We start from the raw sequence: 15,820 nt of genomic DNA, 5'->3' as shown, positions 1-15,820 counted from the left end.
GGAGGCTCAAGGGAGCCCTCCTCCCCGAGAAAAGCCAGGCAGAACTGTCTTGGATCAGTCACTGGGGCTGGGGAAGAACTGAGAGGTGATCTGGACCCTGCTGATTCCTGTGGGGTCTGGCAGTTGTGTTTCCAGGGCTGGGCGCGATGATACAGTGTCTGCCTCCCCTCGCCCCAAACCCCCATCCCGGCTCCCAGTAGCTGTATCAGTGGACCAGCCTGCGGGTGGTGGTTCACACCTACACTCTAGTTGAATTGGAGCAGGGTCGCGGTCTAGAGCCCGAGGGGGGGGGGGGGGGGATTAGCCAGAGATACCTGTACAGTCCTCTCTCTAACTGCAAAACTAGCTGTACAGTCCTCTAACTGCAAAACTAGTTTGCCAGGAGCCAGGGAAGCGCAGGACACGAGCGCCCTCAGGCGGCAGGAAGAAGAATTGAGGGTTCTAAAAAATTAACTTTTTGTTGACTTGCGAGTTCCTTGGGGTGCCCTGGAACTGGCCTTAAGCAACTCATCCTCCATGGGGGAACCTGGGGTCCAGCGGACAGCCCAGAGCACAGGAACACTGCTGAGGGTTGAGAAGGAGAAAACATTTAGGGGGTGGGGGTGGGGTGAGGGTCTGTCCTAGGTAAAAGCCAGGCTAACTTTTAGGGTGGCTCTGGCTGCCAGATCTTCTGGGGAGATGAACCAGGTTGTGAAGAGTTCAATGGATTTTATTCCCAGGTCATCTCAAAACAGGCTTGCGAAAGTAACTTTTATTCGCTTGATGTCCTTGTTGTCTCGGAGGCTTACTGCTGACTACGCTCTCCTTTTCTAGCTCTTTCCGAACTCTGACTGGCTGATTCAATTCAGCTGTTCTGGCTCAAACGTCTCTCCAAGTCGCCTGATTCAATCTAGTTTGTCTCAGCTTCACACCTAGTGCACTGCTTGGCCTGCAGCCACTCACTGTTCTAGATTGTTTTCTGTTGCTGTGATAAAAACACTTATCAAAGGCAGCGTGGGGAGGAAGGTGTTCATTACATCTTACAGGTTGGATCTCATCGTCAGGGAAGGAGCAGGAACTTGGAGGCAGCCCCCGATGAGAAACCGCATCGGAAAGATGCTTATTGGCTCTGCTCCCTGGCGTGCTCTGCTACTTCAGCCACTGTGGGGCACCGGACTCCGCTTTGGGCTCACCTTCTCCCCACAAATCCCATCTCACTGTGGATCCTGAGCAGAGACGTCCTGGCATCCAGGATGCTCTCTACCCTAGAAGGGAAGAAGGCAGAAGGCCTCTATCCTGGCTGTGCCTGGAACCAACTTTCTTTTGTGGCTCCAACTATAGCTCACTTTGGTTTTGTATTGTATTTTACAGGTGTCATTTGGGTGAAGAGTTGGAACCACCCTTCGTCGTTGCTTTCCTTAAGCAATACCGCACTGGGTGCACAGGGGCTGTTGGACACGGAGCCGACTGTGCAGGAAGACGAAGGCCGCTCGGTCCATCTGGTACCCATTTAAGTGGAAGTGCAAAGTCCCCAACTCCAGGACCTGTTTTAAGGACGAAACGCCATGCTGCACACATAAAGACCCGCATGAGTAAAACCGACGTGAACCTGTCTCCCTACTCCAGACGCGCGCGATAGAAACATGGCGTAACGTGCACCGGAGGCTTCTATAGTTTTACTTCCCTGGCTCTTGGCTGCAGTCACATCGCCACACGTCTAACGCGCTAGCGGGAGCGCGCGACGTAAGCACCGCAACTGCGCACGCGCTACGGGAGGCACTTCCGGGGACCGGCCGAACGCCGATCTACGCAGCCGCGGCTCTATTTCCGGCTGTCTGGGAGCACTTCCGGGAGGCTCTTCCACTAGTGAGGCGGCGTTGCTAGCAGGCGGAAACCTCCAGGGAAGATGGGGAAAGTGAGGGCGCTGCGGGCTCGTGTGCACCGGGCGGCCGTGAGACCCGACGGGGAGGCTGCACCCGGCCCTGTGCCCCGCGCCTCGGAGCCCGCGCTCCCACAAGCCCCGGCGGGCGGAGCAGTGGCGAAGGTGAGGTGTGGGGTGCGTGTCGGGCCAGGTCTCCGCCGAGCCGGATCTCCAAAGATCAGGAGCCCTGCATGGTTGGGTGTCGCTCTTCTGTGTGTGTTCCTGCCACTCTGGTTAGGGTCCTGACCCGGCCCACCTTTAGCCGTCATGCCTTCTCGGTTGGGGTGTGAGCTCCATCGCTGGGGGAAAGCATCCCACTACGCTCTGGAAATGTCTCAGGGCTCTAGCAAAGGCTCTTTAAAGTCCGCACGGGGCTTTAAGTAAAGAAGAGGGCATGCCTGAGGTTCAGTAACCACGGCCCCATCCACCCATGCAACCAAAAATCTGCTTTTGGCTTCTGCTCTGAACAGCCTGTGAATGGAGGGAGACTGGTTTCTTGTGTTGGGTTCTTTCACTCAGCACAATATTGTCAGGGTTGCACGATACATCCACACACAGGCTACATTCTTTGCCTCGTGCTCCTCCTTCAGCTGCCCGGCAGTGTTTTCTAGTTTGCATAGGAGCAACAGGAGGGATATTATTGGACCGCGGAGCCGACGGCTTCCCATCAGTAATGCTAAAGCGGGGTTTTCACGCGTTTACTGTGCACCACGTTTCATACTTCTGTAAAGCCAACACAATGTCATTCGACAGATGAGGTTTATTTTAAAATCTTTTATGCATGTGTTTTGAGCGCATGTATGTTTATACCGCATGCACACATGGTACTGTGAGAGGCCAGAGAGGGTGTGGATCCCCTGGAACTAGAGTTAGGCATGGTTGTATGTGCTGGGAACCAAACTTAGGTCGTTTGCAAGAACAGCAAGTGCTTTAAACCACGAGTCATCCATTTCTCCAGCTCCTAGTTAAGATTCATTCATAGTCTTACTGTGTGTGTGTCTACCTTTGTCTGCCTCTGTCTATCTCTGTGTCTCTGTCTCTGGTGTGTGTTTGAGACAGGGTCTCTCTATGTAGCCCTGACTATTCTGGAACTCACTCTGTAGACCAGGCTGGCCTTGAACTCATAAGAGATTGACCTGCCTCTGCCTCCCACGTGCTGGGGTTAAAAGCATGGCATCCACCCGTGTCCCTGGCTCTTGCTTGTTGCTTTGGCTTTGGAGATCTTACTTATTTTTATTTTACCTCATCTCATTGTTTCATTATTCTTTTGAGACAAGGTTTCACCCTAGCCCACCCAGCTTGTCACTTCCCTCTGCCCAGGCTGTAGCCCACTGTGCCCAGCTTTTATTTGTTGTTGTGGCCAAACTGAGAGCTGCTTCTGTTTTCTCCCACACCCACGGGAGGTGCTGTGCAGCCATTGATTCTTATTTTTCCCATTTTTCTTTTAATTTGGTAACTTGGCTCAAGTTTAAGCCTTATGTTGACAGAGATTGTTTTTATGTCCCTTCACCCAGCCGCGTCTTTGCCTCACTGGAGGGTTATGTGGTTGGTAATTCCTGTTTTTGTTCCTCAGAGATGCCCAAGGACCAGTACTTAGAGGATTCCCTCTACTCACTCCTGGGAGGGCCCATGCATACAGTTGTAAGCAGCAGTCATGCCTTACCTCACAGCTACTCCTGGATCTGCGTATGTTTGCAAGGAGGCTGTGCTCAGGCCCTGTGCTAATGTGGCTCTACTACCCAAGACTCTAATTGTCCCAACTCTGATGGGGGCAGGAAGGAACAGGCCTGATCTGGGAACAAGGATGTAGATACTCTTCCGGGGCCTCCCCGGCTGAGAAGTAGAGGACTTTCGCCTTAGCATCTTCTCGCTGTGTGACTCTCAAACCAAAGGTCAACTTGATGTCCTCTCTCTTCTCCTGTTGGGACTGCAGGACTGGACATTCGTTCACAATGACATCTTTGCCAGGACACAGATAGACCCTAGTGCGTTGGTGCAGAGGCTGGAGCTGGACCAGAGGAGTGTGGTGTCCCTGAAGAGAGGTGAGTTCCTGCCTTGGGAGAGTCGAGAGGGCAGCCTAACTGCCTGTGGACTAGCCCGTGTTTTAAAAGATGACACTAGGCATGACATGTGTTGCATAGCTTAAATCCCAGCACTTGAGAGGCTGAGGCAGGCCAGTCTCTACATTCAAGGCCAGCCTGGACTACACATCTAGTTCCAGGAAAAAACAAGGCTGTGTAGAAAGACCCCGTCTCAAAGCAAGACTAAAGGAGATGTTACTTTTACAGGAAAAATTAAAAAAGAACAATAAAGTATACCAAAGTAGAAAGACTAGCGCTGAGGAGTGCCACATGCCGGTGCCTACCCTTGGTGCCACACAAGGAGTCTTTTGAAGCAGGTATCGGGCTGCCCGGCATTCCATTCATAAATTCTGAGCGTGCTTACACTAGATAACTTACCTGCAACATTGATGCTGCGCCTGTGTTGTCAGCGTGGCAGAAAGCAGGCAGGCCTTGTGGTCGCCATCTAGTCAAGACAGTTTTTTTATTTCCTCCCCTTCCTGCCCTCCCCGTGAAGACAGTTCTAATTGCTGCTGAAGGTATTGTGACCAGACTCATTCTTTTTTTTTTTTTTTTCCCCAAGTCAGGGTTTCTCTGTGTAGACCTGCCTGTCTTGGAACTTGCTCTGTAGACTAGGCTATCCTGCCTCTGCCTCCCAAGTGCTGGTTTTAAAGGCATGCACTGTCACACCTGGCTACCAGTGGCTTCCTTCCTTCCTTTCTTCCTTTCTTTTTTTTTGAGACTGGTTCTCTTTATGTAGTCCTGGCTGTTCTGGAATTCACTTTGTAGACCAGGCTGGGCTTGAACTCACAGAGATCTGCCTGCTTCTGCCTCCCGAGTGCTGGGATTAAAGGCATGTACTACCACACCCAGCACTACCATTGTCGCCTCCGCAGCTGCCACCGCCTCCCCCTCCTCTTCTTCCTTTTTAAGATTTATTTCATATGTGTGAGTACATTGTCATTGTCTTCAGACACCCCAGAAGAGGGCATCAGACCCCATTACAGATGGTTGTGAGCCACTATGTGGTTGCTGGGAATTGAACTCAGGACCTCTGGAAGAGCAGTCAGTGCTTCTTAACTGCCAGTCTTGGTGTATATAAAGTGGTGACAGACCCACCTCGTAGAGACTGAGGTTACCTTATCCAGAAAGGTCCAGGCATTCAGCAAATTCTGGTTCCTTGCTCCTTATTCGTGAGGTGGGCTCAGCACGATGACCAGGCTAGACAACTGCAGAGGAGTTAGCATATCCTTCTTTGGGACAGCAAGATGTTCGTAGGTTTCCTCTCAGCTATGGGCCCTCTTACTGCCAACTGGACCTGAAGAACTTGGCCTTACCTTGGCAGTGCCTCCCTCAACTCTGTCATGTCCTTTTCCTGTTAGAACCTCTGTCAGGCCCTGTTGTTTGGATGATCCTGGAGCCACCTGTCACCCTCTGACCTGCCCCAACTTGATAACAACGCTTCCTCAAAAGAGTTAATGTAACAGTTATCTAGAGAGAGCTTGAAGACTGTACCTGATTGAATCCTTCAGAAAATGATGTTTTAAAAATTTGTGTACCATGCCGGGTGTGGTGGCGCACACCTTTAATCCCAGCACCTGGGAGGCAGAGGCAGGCGGATTTCTGAGTTCGAGGCCAGCCTGGTCTACAAAGTGAGTTCTAGGACAGCCAGGACTATACAGAGAAACCCTGTCTTGAAAAACCAAACCAAAACAACAACAACAAAAAAAGTGTATACCCATATATATGCATAAAACCTTAAATAAGGGACAAATCACATCTGACTTCTGAGAACCTTTATAGAGCGGCCTTTGACCTCCTTAGTTGCATGTATTTCCCACGGCCTGCCTCTTTGAGAGGGTCATAGGGACTGCAGTCTTAGTGTGTGGCAGAGATGGGTTTGGGGGACATGGGAATGGCCCCTTGGCTTGGACCATGTATAGCTCTGGCCAGAGCGTAGCCCTGGTTCTCCGTGCCCGTGATGCCTCAGTTCATGTGTTTGGGCACAGGGTGTCGCCAGGAGAAAGGTGATCCTGATGTAGGACTCATCCAGTCTACAGCCAACTTTAGTTCCTTAGGGGTGGTTTTGAGACATCCAGGGACTCTTCCTGGTGTATGTATCACCTGTCCCCTAATCAGCCCTCACCTTCTTGGTGGCCCTTCTGACTGGCTGTCTCTCCAGTTGTTATTCTGACCTTGAGTCCCACATACCTGTCCTCAGTTAACTTTAAGCTAGACATAGTGACTGTTAGACCTCACAGAATGTCCTGACGAAGTAGGATAGACCTGCCTCTTCCTCTGCCCACTAGCACAAAAGATCAGCAGCTTGTTGGCCGTAACAATGCCTGCAAGATCCTTTGGGGAGGGCCCCATGTGTAGGAGGGACTTGCGGTTGGAAAACCCCAGTCCTTTACCATACTCCTTCCTGGCTGAGACGGTCAAAGCCTGCGTCTCCCAGGGTTCGAGGTCCGCATCTCAGACCCCTCTCCGCATCATTCTTCTGGCTGCCTGGTACCTTCTGTGTTCTTGGTACTGGCTACTTCTGTTCATGGCCAGCTTAGTCTCTGAGCCAGGCAGGTGGAGGGACACCTGACTTGTGTCAGAGTGGTCACAAAGGGAGCTGAGTCCTTGATTCAGTCTCTCGCTGCATCGGGCATGACTTGGTGCTCAAACCTGACTGGGGTAATGCAGGAATGAAGAAAGGACACACGGACAAGAAAGCCTCTGGCGGGCTGTGCTCTCTCCGATGGAGGACACATAGGCAGTCTGGGAACTCATGGTGTCTTAGGGTTTCTACTGATGTGACGAAACACCATGACCAAGATAACATGGGGAGAAAAGGGTTTATATGGCTTACATATTGCAGTTCATTGAGAGAAGCCAGGCAGGAACTCAAACATGGCAAGAACCCAGAAGCAGGAGCTGATGTAGCAGCCACAGAGGGGTGCTGCTTACTGGTTTACCCCTACCCATGGTTTGCTCAGCCTGCTTTCTTATACATCCTAGGACCACCCGCCCAAGGATGGCACCACCCACAGTGGGCTGGGCCCTCCCCCATTGATCACTGGTTAAGGAAGTCCTGTACAGCATTGCCTACAGCCTTGTCTTATGGCAGCATATTCTCGTTGGAGGCTCCTCTGATGAGTCTAGCTTGTGTCAAGCACCAAGGAGCCAGACCAAGGGCTCTCTCTCTGTAGGGCAGCAGTCTCACGCTGCAGTCGTCTGCAAGGCTGAAGGTGTAGTTGGTGGTTTCTGTACTCACTGATCAATGGTAAACACTGTACTTGGACCAGAAGAAGCCTTTGCTGTTTCTGTGGGTCTGAGGCCTTGGGGTCCCTGATGCCCACCATGTGGACAATACACATTTACTGAGGACTTCATACACAGCTCCATAGTCATCTCAGTGACCTGCTGGTTTCAGGGGCACCAGCACTGCCTGTGGGTGCTTTACTGTATGCATCACTGCAGCGCCTCTTGCCCCTCTCTCACAAACAACTCGACACTTAGCCCAGGAACTGAGGTAGCTCTAAGTGCAATGAATGGTCCTGAAGAGACTAGACATCGCCATGACCGTCATGTGTACACATGGGCTGCCATACCATGAACAGGCTTGTAGCCCCAGGAGGTGGCATGGCCAGTGTCCCTGTGAGTGCTTTGCTGGTGGCAGCTCTCATCTTTCTGTTGGTACCTTGGGAACCAGCCCCTTCCTGCTTCCCTGAGCTTATCTTCCTGTGGCAGACAAGATCTCAGCCTGGGAGGTGCTGGGCTCTGCGGCTGTGCTGTGGGGCTTCTGACTTACGTGTCCTCACCTCTCGCCCTGGGAAAAGGAGTGAGGCTGCTCTGGAGATACCCTGTCCCTGGCCAACAAACTCACCTTTGTCCTATGGGATAGAGGGTCTTGCCCGTGTGATCCTCCCGTGAAGTGGCCTGTGGTTCCCCTGCCTGCTCTTTTGGCCGGTGTGGAAGGAGTTGTGGCAGACAGCATGAAGCAGTCTTTCTCCCACCCCCATCCTGCACGTGGTGTGTTACCTGGTGTGCAGAAGGCTTGAGCTGATGCAGTGAGCCTGGTCGTGCCGCTGCCTGGCAGATGGTCACAGTATGCTGTCTGGGACCGCCTTTGCTGACCTTGGGCACGAAGCTAGAACATGACTGTGTGCTGTTCAGAGGAGAAAGTCTGCAAGCACACATTTAGATTTTATTTCCAGTTCTCTGTGCCCGCACACTAGAAGACTGCAGAAAACAAACCAATCCGTTTTCCAGATTATCATCTGGACTCTAGCTCCGAGCCGTGGGCAGGCTGAGGCAAGTCCTGTAGAGGAGGAGAGCAGAGCCAGGGTGGGGGAGGCTGTGAGAAACATGGGAACCACCCCACCAGTCTCTCTCGATCATGGGGCAAAGGCCACTGGGAGGCGGGGAAAGAGGTCATTAAGAGCCCTAGGCTGTGTGATGTGGCCCCAGGAAACCCAGAGTGCACTCCATGGTCTCCTCAGGCATCATGACAGGCTCCTGCCCGGTTGGTTGGTTGTATCTTTTCAGACCCTGACCTCCCCTGTGCTTAGCAGAGTGTGAATGTGCATTTTCAGGCTCCCCCTCCTATGAGCGGTAGGCCTCCGTGACTCTGGCCAGCAGAGGGCAGCAGAGCCTCATTTCCTTCCTAGGTCCTGGGGCAGGGGACCTGCAGCAAGCGACTTCCTTCTGTGTGTGGAACCCTCAGAGGATGAGTTTCTTTAGGAATTGTTTAGAAGAATGCTGTGAAGTCAGAGCTACGGCAGCCAGTAGGATGTACGCATCACTGTCTCCATTCCGCTCCTAGGCTTAGCCTTTGCACAGAGCAGGGAGTCACGGGAACAAACTCTAGGAGCAAGTCACAGCATGAGTTGACCTTGGCTGCTGTGTTGTGTGTGTGCTGGCTGCTGAGCTGTGGGGTGCTAGGCTGACATACTGGTGGACAAATCTTGTAGAGATGCCAAACACCTGTTGACAGACACGGTCCAGTAACTGTTTCTGTGTGTCCCTTCCAGTGACATTCCTTGGGTCCTCAGTTACCTAGCTGTGGAGTGTGATGCGGAAGTGATTGTACGTGCCAGCAGGGAGCCAGCAGGGAGCCAGCCAAGGCCTGGTTCTGTCCTTCCTGCAGCTTTAGTATATAAGGTGCCAGGACCTACCAGATTCTCTTTCCAGAGCTTGAGCATAGCGGCTGGCCTATGGTAAGGAAGCAGGTCTGCATCTGTGATTGGGACAGGAACATGTTCCAAATAGCAGGACGGGCCACACTTTCCTCAGGCTAAAGCTGCCTGTTTTAAGGCCATATAAACAGTTTAAACATGCAGTAGCAGAACATGTAGTAGAATATGTGTGTGGGCTCACCAGCCAACCTCACTGCCTGTGTGCCTCCTGTGCTCTTCGGTGAGTGGACCATGTTGAGTGCCCACCTCTACCCAGCAGGAATTGCCCTTCTGTGCTGGTGGTCCTGCCCAGAACTCTTGTGGGACCCCAGGAGATAGGACCTGGTGTAAAGGCTCTTGGGGTCCTGGCGTGCTCAGTCTTGAGGATACTTGGATATGGCTCCTTCTCCCTGCCCTGCTAGAGGCCTGGCCTTAGCTCTGTAAGTACAGAGCCAGCCCTGTAGCAGAGGCTTGACCATTAGGGCCCTGCCTCTACTTGGAGTTGTATGAAAAGAAAAGGATACGCATCAGCAGGGACATCTGACCCTGCCTTGGTGACCTGCTGAGCCTGGTCCAGTGTGGGTCCTGTGTGTGACATCACATCACGTGGGGCCTACTGCATGCTCCATTGTTCAGAACCGCATGCCCATTTGACTTCAGGACCCACCTGGTCCTTCAGCCTGTGGGTACTCAGAGAATTATCTCTGTGCTTTATCCCAGGCCACCTCACCTGACGACAGGTAGCCTCAAGGAGGTGTCATTTCTTCCCGGTGGCTCTTGTTTGGAACCAGAAGACTCAGGGGCTCTTCTGTTATTACAGGTTGTTCCCAGCTACTTCAAAATCCTTCAAGGGAGGGGAATCCCACCATCGATCCACAACTGGGCTAGAGGGCAGCTGTAGGCTTGGAGATAAAATTTGTGTGTATGTGTGGAGGGGGAACAGGAAGAGGAAAGTCTTGCTTGCGTGTGCTGGATGCAGATGTCACCTTGTGTTAGCAGCTCCTTTCCTATGACCTTGACCTTTGACCCAGCTGCCTCTCTTGGGATACCCTTGCCCTGTGTATTTCCCAAATTCCACAGGGAGGTGCCTTTTGAGGCGGGGGGGGGGCGCTTGACAACCCCAGGGACACTGTACGGTTTTCCTGGCCCGTTGGTACCCAGATGCCTTCCTGAGCCACTGCCCCTGTCCACAGTCAGGAGGCAGAGAGCAATGGATACTGTGTTCAACTCACTCTCTGCTTTTCTGCAGTCCAGGGCTCCAGGCTGTGGGTGGGAGGCTCTGCCTGTATTTAGGGTAATTCCTCCTATCTCATTTAGCCTCATTAGACAATCCCTCACAGATACCTAGCCCTTCCTATTTTTTACAGTTTAACTGCATGCCTTATTACTAGTCTGTGTATGCAGTGCGTATACGTTTATGTGCACAAGAGCAAGCCTCATGTGTTTTGAGGTCACACAGCAGTGTGAGAGAGTTGACTGTTGCTGGCTACTGGTATAGGGTTCAAACACTCAGGCTTGAACGGCCAGCACTAATACTGCCCAAGCTCTCCAGCCCACTTCCTTTTATTCTGAAACCCATTCTCTCACCCTGGTGCACACGGCTTTTCCAGTGCTGCTTATCTGAGCTATTTTGTCACAGTACTAGAAGGCTGACCAACACAGACTGCTTGCCCCTCTCCTTCCGCGCTGTGACCATTGAGCATCCCGGGAGGACTGCTGGTTACATCTCCATCTCTCTCTGGCACTGGGAAATCCTGATGCAGGGCTGAGGTTACTGCTGTTCTCACCCTTCCTGTCTGTCCAGTAGTCTTGCTTTCAGCCTGGTCCATGGTGATTGGTTTAGGTCTCACTTTGTTGCAAATTTTATTTTAAACAATTTGCTCATCCTTAAGAGTAAGCTGTAGATGGGAGTCAATGTTAAGCATTTGGGCCTGGCCTGCCCTGGGCCCAGTAATCCTGGTACCTGTTCCAAGTTCCAGGTCTCTGGTAAGGAAGCTGGGGCTGAGATGCCCTGCCCCAGTACAGCAGTTGGTACTGTCAAGTCTCAGAAATGCTTGCTGGGCTCTGTCTCCTTCCTTCACAGGATAAAGGCTGCAGCGGATGCCGTGACAACTGGTAGCCAGGGAGAGGCCTCCAAGCTCTGTTGTCCCCAGCTCAGCTGGGACTGAGCTGCTGTTCTGTCACAGTGCTCCTGTGAAGCCCCCTCTGTTTGGGCAGCAGCCACAGCTCATTCTGTGTATGTATTCTAGCCAGCACAGGCCTGCTGACGTCACAGACATCCCCGTCCTCATCATGGAGGCTACCCATGTCTGTCTGGTTGCTGCCTGTTTCTGGGCCTGTCTTTCTGCCCACAGGGAGTAACCGTCAGTCTTCACTGCAGAGTCCAGTGAAGCGAGTGTGACCATCAGTGCCAAGTGCAGCAGGATCCTAGGGCTGCGTCAGGCCTCAGCTTCTGCATGACCTCAGCATTCCAAACCCTTTGCATCTGCAAGAACAGCCTGTTCGGTTCTGTTTCTCCGGAGCGACGGAGGGCTAAAAAGGTCACATTCTAGCTAGCGTTCTCAGTAGCCCGCTCCAACATCCTTCCTTGTGTGCGGTGCTAGGCATGTGATTGCTAGGGCCAGTCTCCAATGACCTCGGTGTTATTTTTACTTTGGAGTAATTGCACAATTACCAAAAGTTGAAAGAATCATTTAGAGAGAATTACTTCCTGTCCCCTGGGATGTCTTCCCACTGGGCACTTCTGTGTGAGCTCCCACTCCCGTTGGTGCTGTCTTGGCTGTGCCAGGCCCATTTTTCTTACAAGTTTCCATGCACCTCAGAAAACCCCAAGTCCCACCCCAGCCTGACATCCCACTATTAGGCCTGTTGTCACCTCACTTGTGGTTTGACATTGCTTCTAGTCATGTGACACCTGCCTAGGTCTGGTGCACTGGAAGTGCATCGGATGTTCCATCTGTCAGGCCAGCTGGAGGAGTAGCTACGGAGCCTGGGCCCTCTTATCCCAGCCCAGCCCAAGGCGCACAGCCCCGGCCCTTCTTCTAGGGAAAATGAACAGGTAGAGTTAGGCTGGAAGCATGGGCACCAGACCCCAGCACCTTGACCCTAGCTATGGGGAGAAACTGAGTCACCAAACGCCCAGGCTTTGTCCCCGTCCTCTCAACAGAGGCTGAAGCAGCTTACCAGGTTCTCCAGCTTCTCCTGACAGAACTTGCTTCTGCCACGTTTATCCTTAGACACGCAGGTTCTCCATCATACAATCCAGGAACATCTACATGTACGAGATGGCAGGAGACCATGTTTCCTACACATGTTCTTAGGAACTAAAACCATGTTCTCTCTTCTCTGTGGCTAAAACCATGTCAGGTCTGGGAAAGGCAGTTAAGGCCAAGGGCATGGACCTTCCTTGTGTTGTTCTGGGACAGAGTAGCAGCAGGGAAAGATTCCAGTGATCCGATCCCCACCCTCCATCCCACCAAAACGCTACAACCCAGGTGCCCGAGGCCCAGTAACCAGTAGGAGCTCCTCCTCCTGCCTCATAGTTCTCAGTTCCACACTTAGTCCTTCTTATTCATCATGGGCAGGGCTGCTGCTCTGGCTGGGCAGTGTCCCTAGCTGGTTCCAGCTGCCTTCCACTGGACTGAGACCATCCTTAGAGAGAGGAAGCCCAGCTAGCATTGTCCAGGCCCCTCAGAGCCAGCCCATCAGTGCTGTCTATCCTTTCTGCTCACATAGCCCGGTTGTCTATGCCCCAGTCAGTCAACTTCTGGTCGGTGGGACAGGTCCAACTGATGTTACCACAGAGTATGCAGTGGTCAGCCTTGGTTTTCTCCTTTGAAAAGTGGGACCGTGTCTTCTGGCTCCTGGTGCAGATATATCTCCACTTGTGTTCTTCAATGTCCCCAGACAAGTGCCTAGAGGCCCTCTCTGCCTGCAGTGGTGACCAGCAGAGTCTGGCAGTCTATACAAGGCCTCTCCTTGGCCGGTGTCTAAGAAGGTGGACTTAACTCAGATGGCAGTACTACAGACCCAGTGGCTTCAGTGTGTATTGTTGCCATGGTTTTGGAGAACGGTGTAGCAGTTGTGACAGGGCATGGGGGCATGGGTGTCCTGGTCCTCCTTGGCCAGCACATAGTCGTCCCCCCCCCCCCATGGTCTTCCCTTTGAATATACCTGTGTCCTGGTCTTCATCTAAGGAAAAGTCAGATCAGGGCTACCTTGATGGTCTCATTTCATCTGTAAAGGGGACCTCCCTGTATGTAGACCACCTTTGTATGGGGACCCATGCCTTCAAAATTTTGGTTTTTCCATTTTCATTTTATTTATATTAGTATTTTGTCTGCAAGTATGTAAGTGCACCCTGTGTGTCCAGTGCCCGTGGAAGTCAGAGGAAGGTCTCGGTCCCCCTAAAACAAGTTATATATGGTTGTGAACTGCCGTGCAGTAGCTGGGAACTGAACCCAGGTTCTGTGTGAGAACAAGTGCTCTTAACCACCGAGCCACCTCTTTGGCCCCAAGACCTGTGTCTGTGCTAAAACAACCTGGCCAAACTACGTAAGGGAGGAAAGCAACGTAAGGGAGGAAAGCAACGTAAGGGAGAAGGGGTTTGTTTGACTCACAATTCCAGGTTACAGTCCCATCAGTTCAGGGACATAGAAGCCACAGGAACTTGAAGCAGCAGGTCAGATCATCTCCACCATCGGAGCAGAGAGCGATGGAGTAACATCAGCATCCTAGTGCTGAGCTTGCCCTCTGCATCCCTCCTGTCCAGAGCTTAGCCCTGCAACGGTGCTGCCCATATTCAGGGTGGGTCTTCCGACCTCAACCTAATTAAAAATGTCCCTTATCAGCCAACATATCCATTATGCCAAGTCAGCAACCAGAACTCACCATCAAACCCTGTCTCCAAAGATAGTCATATTACTTTTCCTTTTGAAACTCACTGTGTAGCCCAGGCTGGCCTCTAACTTAAAGGCTGTTCTCCCTCAGCCTTCAGAGTGCTAGGATTATAAAAGGCATGAGCTTCCATGCCTGGCTGCCTGCCATTCCATTCTAAAGAACCAAGAGTTAGCACTGCAGCACTGGATTTGGAACACAGTTCAGCCATTACAGTAGGGATGTGCCAATCAGAACACCATAGCAGGTTATTTGAGGCCAAGGAGCACAAGGAAGAGAAGACAAAACCAGGCAGGGGAAGCTACCACCAGAAGATTGGAGATGCAGGGCTGTAGGCTTCGTTGCAGGGATGGGAGCAATCTTGAGGACAGGAGGAGTCACGGGCACTTTGTTTTCATGCTTTGGTCCTAATGCTGGCATGGAAGGTGACCGTTTGTCATGCCCAAGACCTGGTGTTAGCGCTGTGGTATCCTCACATTCCCCAAATACACTGGGGTCCAGCTGAGCTTGGAGAACCTGACAGTGTTGTACCAGCACAGGGACCCACTGCTGCATGAGCCTGAGGCTGTTCATCACCTGGGGACTCACAGGCTTGTCATCGACCTTAGCCTCTGCAGGGATGGGGAGACCCCGGGCCGCACAGACACTGACCTCATTACTCCTGTGCTCTCTCCTCAGGTGCAGAGCCAAAGGCCATTTTGCCTAAGAAGGAAAAGCTGAAGCTTCGCCGTGAGCGATGGTTACAGAGTAAGTCACATCCTTATCTTGTGAGTTAGCTGCATCTGCCCTTCTCATTCCGATGCCTGTGTCGCCTGGATGGACTTGCACCCTGTGGAGATTGCTCAAGTGCTTGTCCTCTCAGACCCTGTACTCCCTAGGAAGCGTTAGAAGCAGCATCAGTGGCTGCTGAGGGAGTCGGCAGCAGCAGGGCAGCATGAGGCGATCTGTCCCTGAGTGGGTGTAGACCAGTGTGAGCCTCCTGCAACCCCCTTGCTTCCTCCTCCGTACAGAAAGTTCTCCATCCTGAAAGTTCTCTGTCCCTTGGGATAAAAGTGGTCTGTCTGGGGCTTCATGATAAAAGCTTTAACTGCAGGGATAACCTGTACATTTCTGGGGTCAGAGCCTCATGCACAGGTGAGGCCTGTCTGCTGTTCTTCCCAGGTCTGTGTGAGCTTGGCTACTGTCATTTGATGATAGAGTTCATATGGTCCAGGCCAGCCTAGCTCTGTGGGTAGCCAAGCCTGACTGACCTTGAGCTCCTGATCTTTGGGCCTCTGTCCTGCAGCTGTGGGATGGCAGGAGCAAGGCAGCTCGCCCGCCCGCCCGCCCACCCTGCGTGGCTGAAGTTGAGTCTGGTCTCGGTCTCCAGCCGAGCATTTGGAGCAGATGGAGTAGCTCTCCCTCGCTCCCTTCCTGGAGTAAGCAGTCATTTTCCACAAAGCTGATTATGTGCGACGTTCCCCAAGCATTTTCTGTGTTTACTTGAAAATCACGAAGATTGCTTTGTAGCGTTTCTCTTAGCTGTTATCTTTCTTTTTAGTGTGTTTCTGCCAACTCTGGGAGTTTTTTTTTTTTTTTTTTTTTTAAGATTTATTCATTATTTTTATGTAAGTACTCTGTAACTGTCTTCAAACACACCAGGAGAGGACGTCAGATTTCATTGTGGATGGTTGTGAGCCACCACAAGGTTGCTGGGATTTGAACTCAGGACCTTTGGAAGAGCAGTCAGTGCTCTTAACCACTAAGCTATCTCTCCCAGCCCTAACTCTGGGAGTTAAAAATTTGGAATAGTTTCATCT

The 15,820-nt window shown here is 52.0% G+C and overlaps 1 protein-coding gene across 2 annotated transcripts in view; it reads left to right on the top strand.

Annotated features, from left to right (window-relative positions):
- The first annotated feature begins 1,744 nt into the window (after positions 1-1,744).
- Slx9 (SLX9 ribosome biogenesis factor) overlaps positions 1,745-15,820 on the top strand; it is a 32,086-nt gene continuing 18,010 nt past the window's right edge. Inside the window, exons 1-3 of one of the 2 annotated variants that reach the window (XM_029482815.2) lie at positions 1,745-2,023; positions 3,834-3,942; positions 14,700-14,768. In XM_029482815.2, the coding sequence (XP_029338675.1) occupies positions 1,886-2,023; positions 3,834-3,942; positions 14,700-14,768 (316 nt within the window). In that variant the 5' untranslated portion in view covers positions 1,745-1,885. The remainder of the gene's footprint in view (positions 2,024-3,833; positions 3,943-14,699; positions 14,769-15,820) is intronic. The other variant, XM_021174343.3, reaches the window with a different exon arrangement.

Source organism: Mus caroli, unplaced genomic scaffold (assembly GCF_978045245.1).
Source record: "Mus caroli unplaced genomic scaffold, Mus_caroli_1 scaffold_9, whole genome shotgun sequence".
Classification (NCBI taxonomy): Eukaryota; Metazoa; Chordata; class Mammalia; order Rodentia; family Muridae; genus Mus; species Mus caroli.
This window is presented reverse-complemented; position numbering and strand designations above follow the sequence as displayed.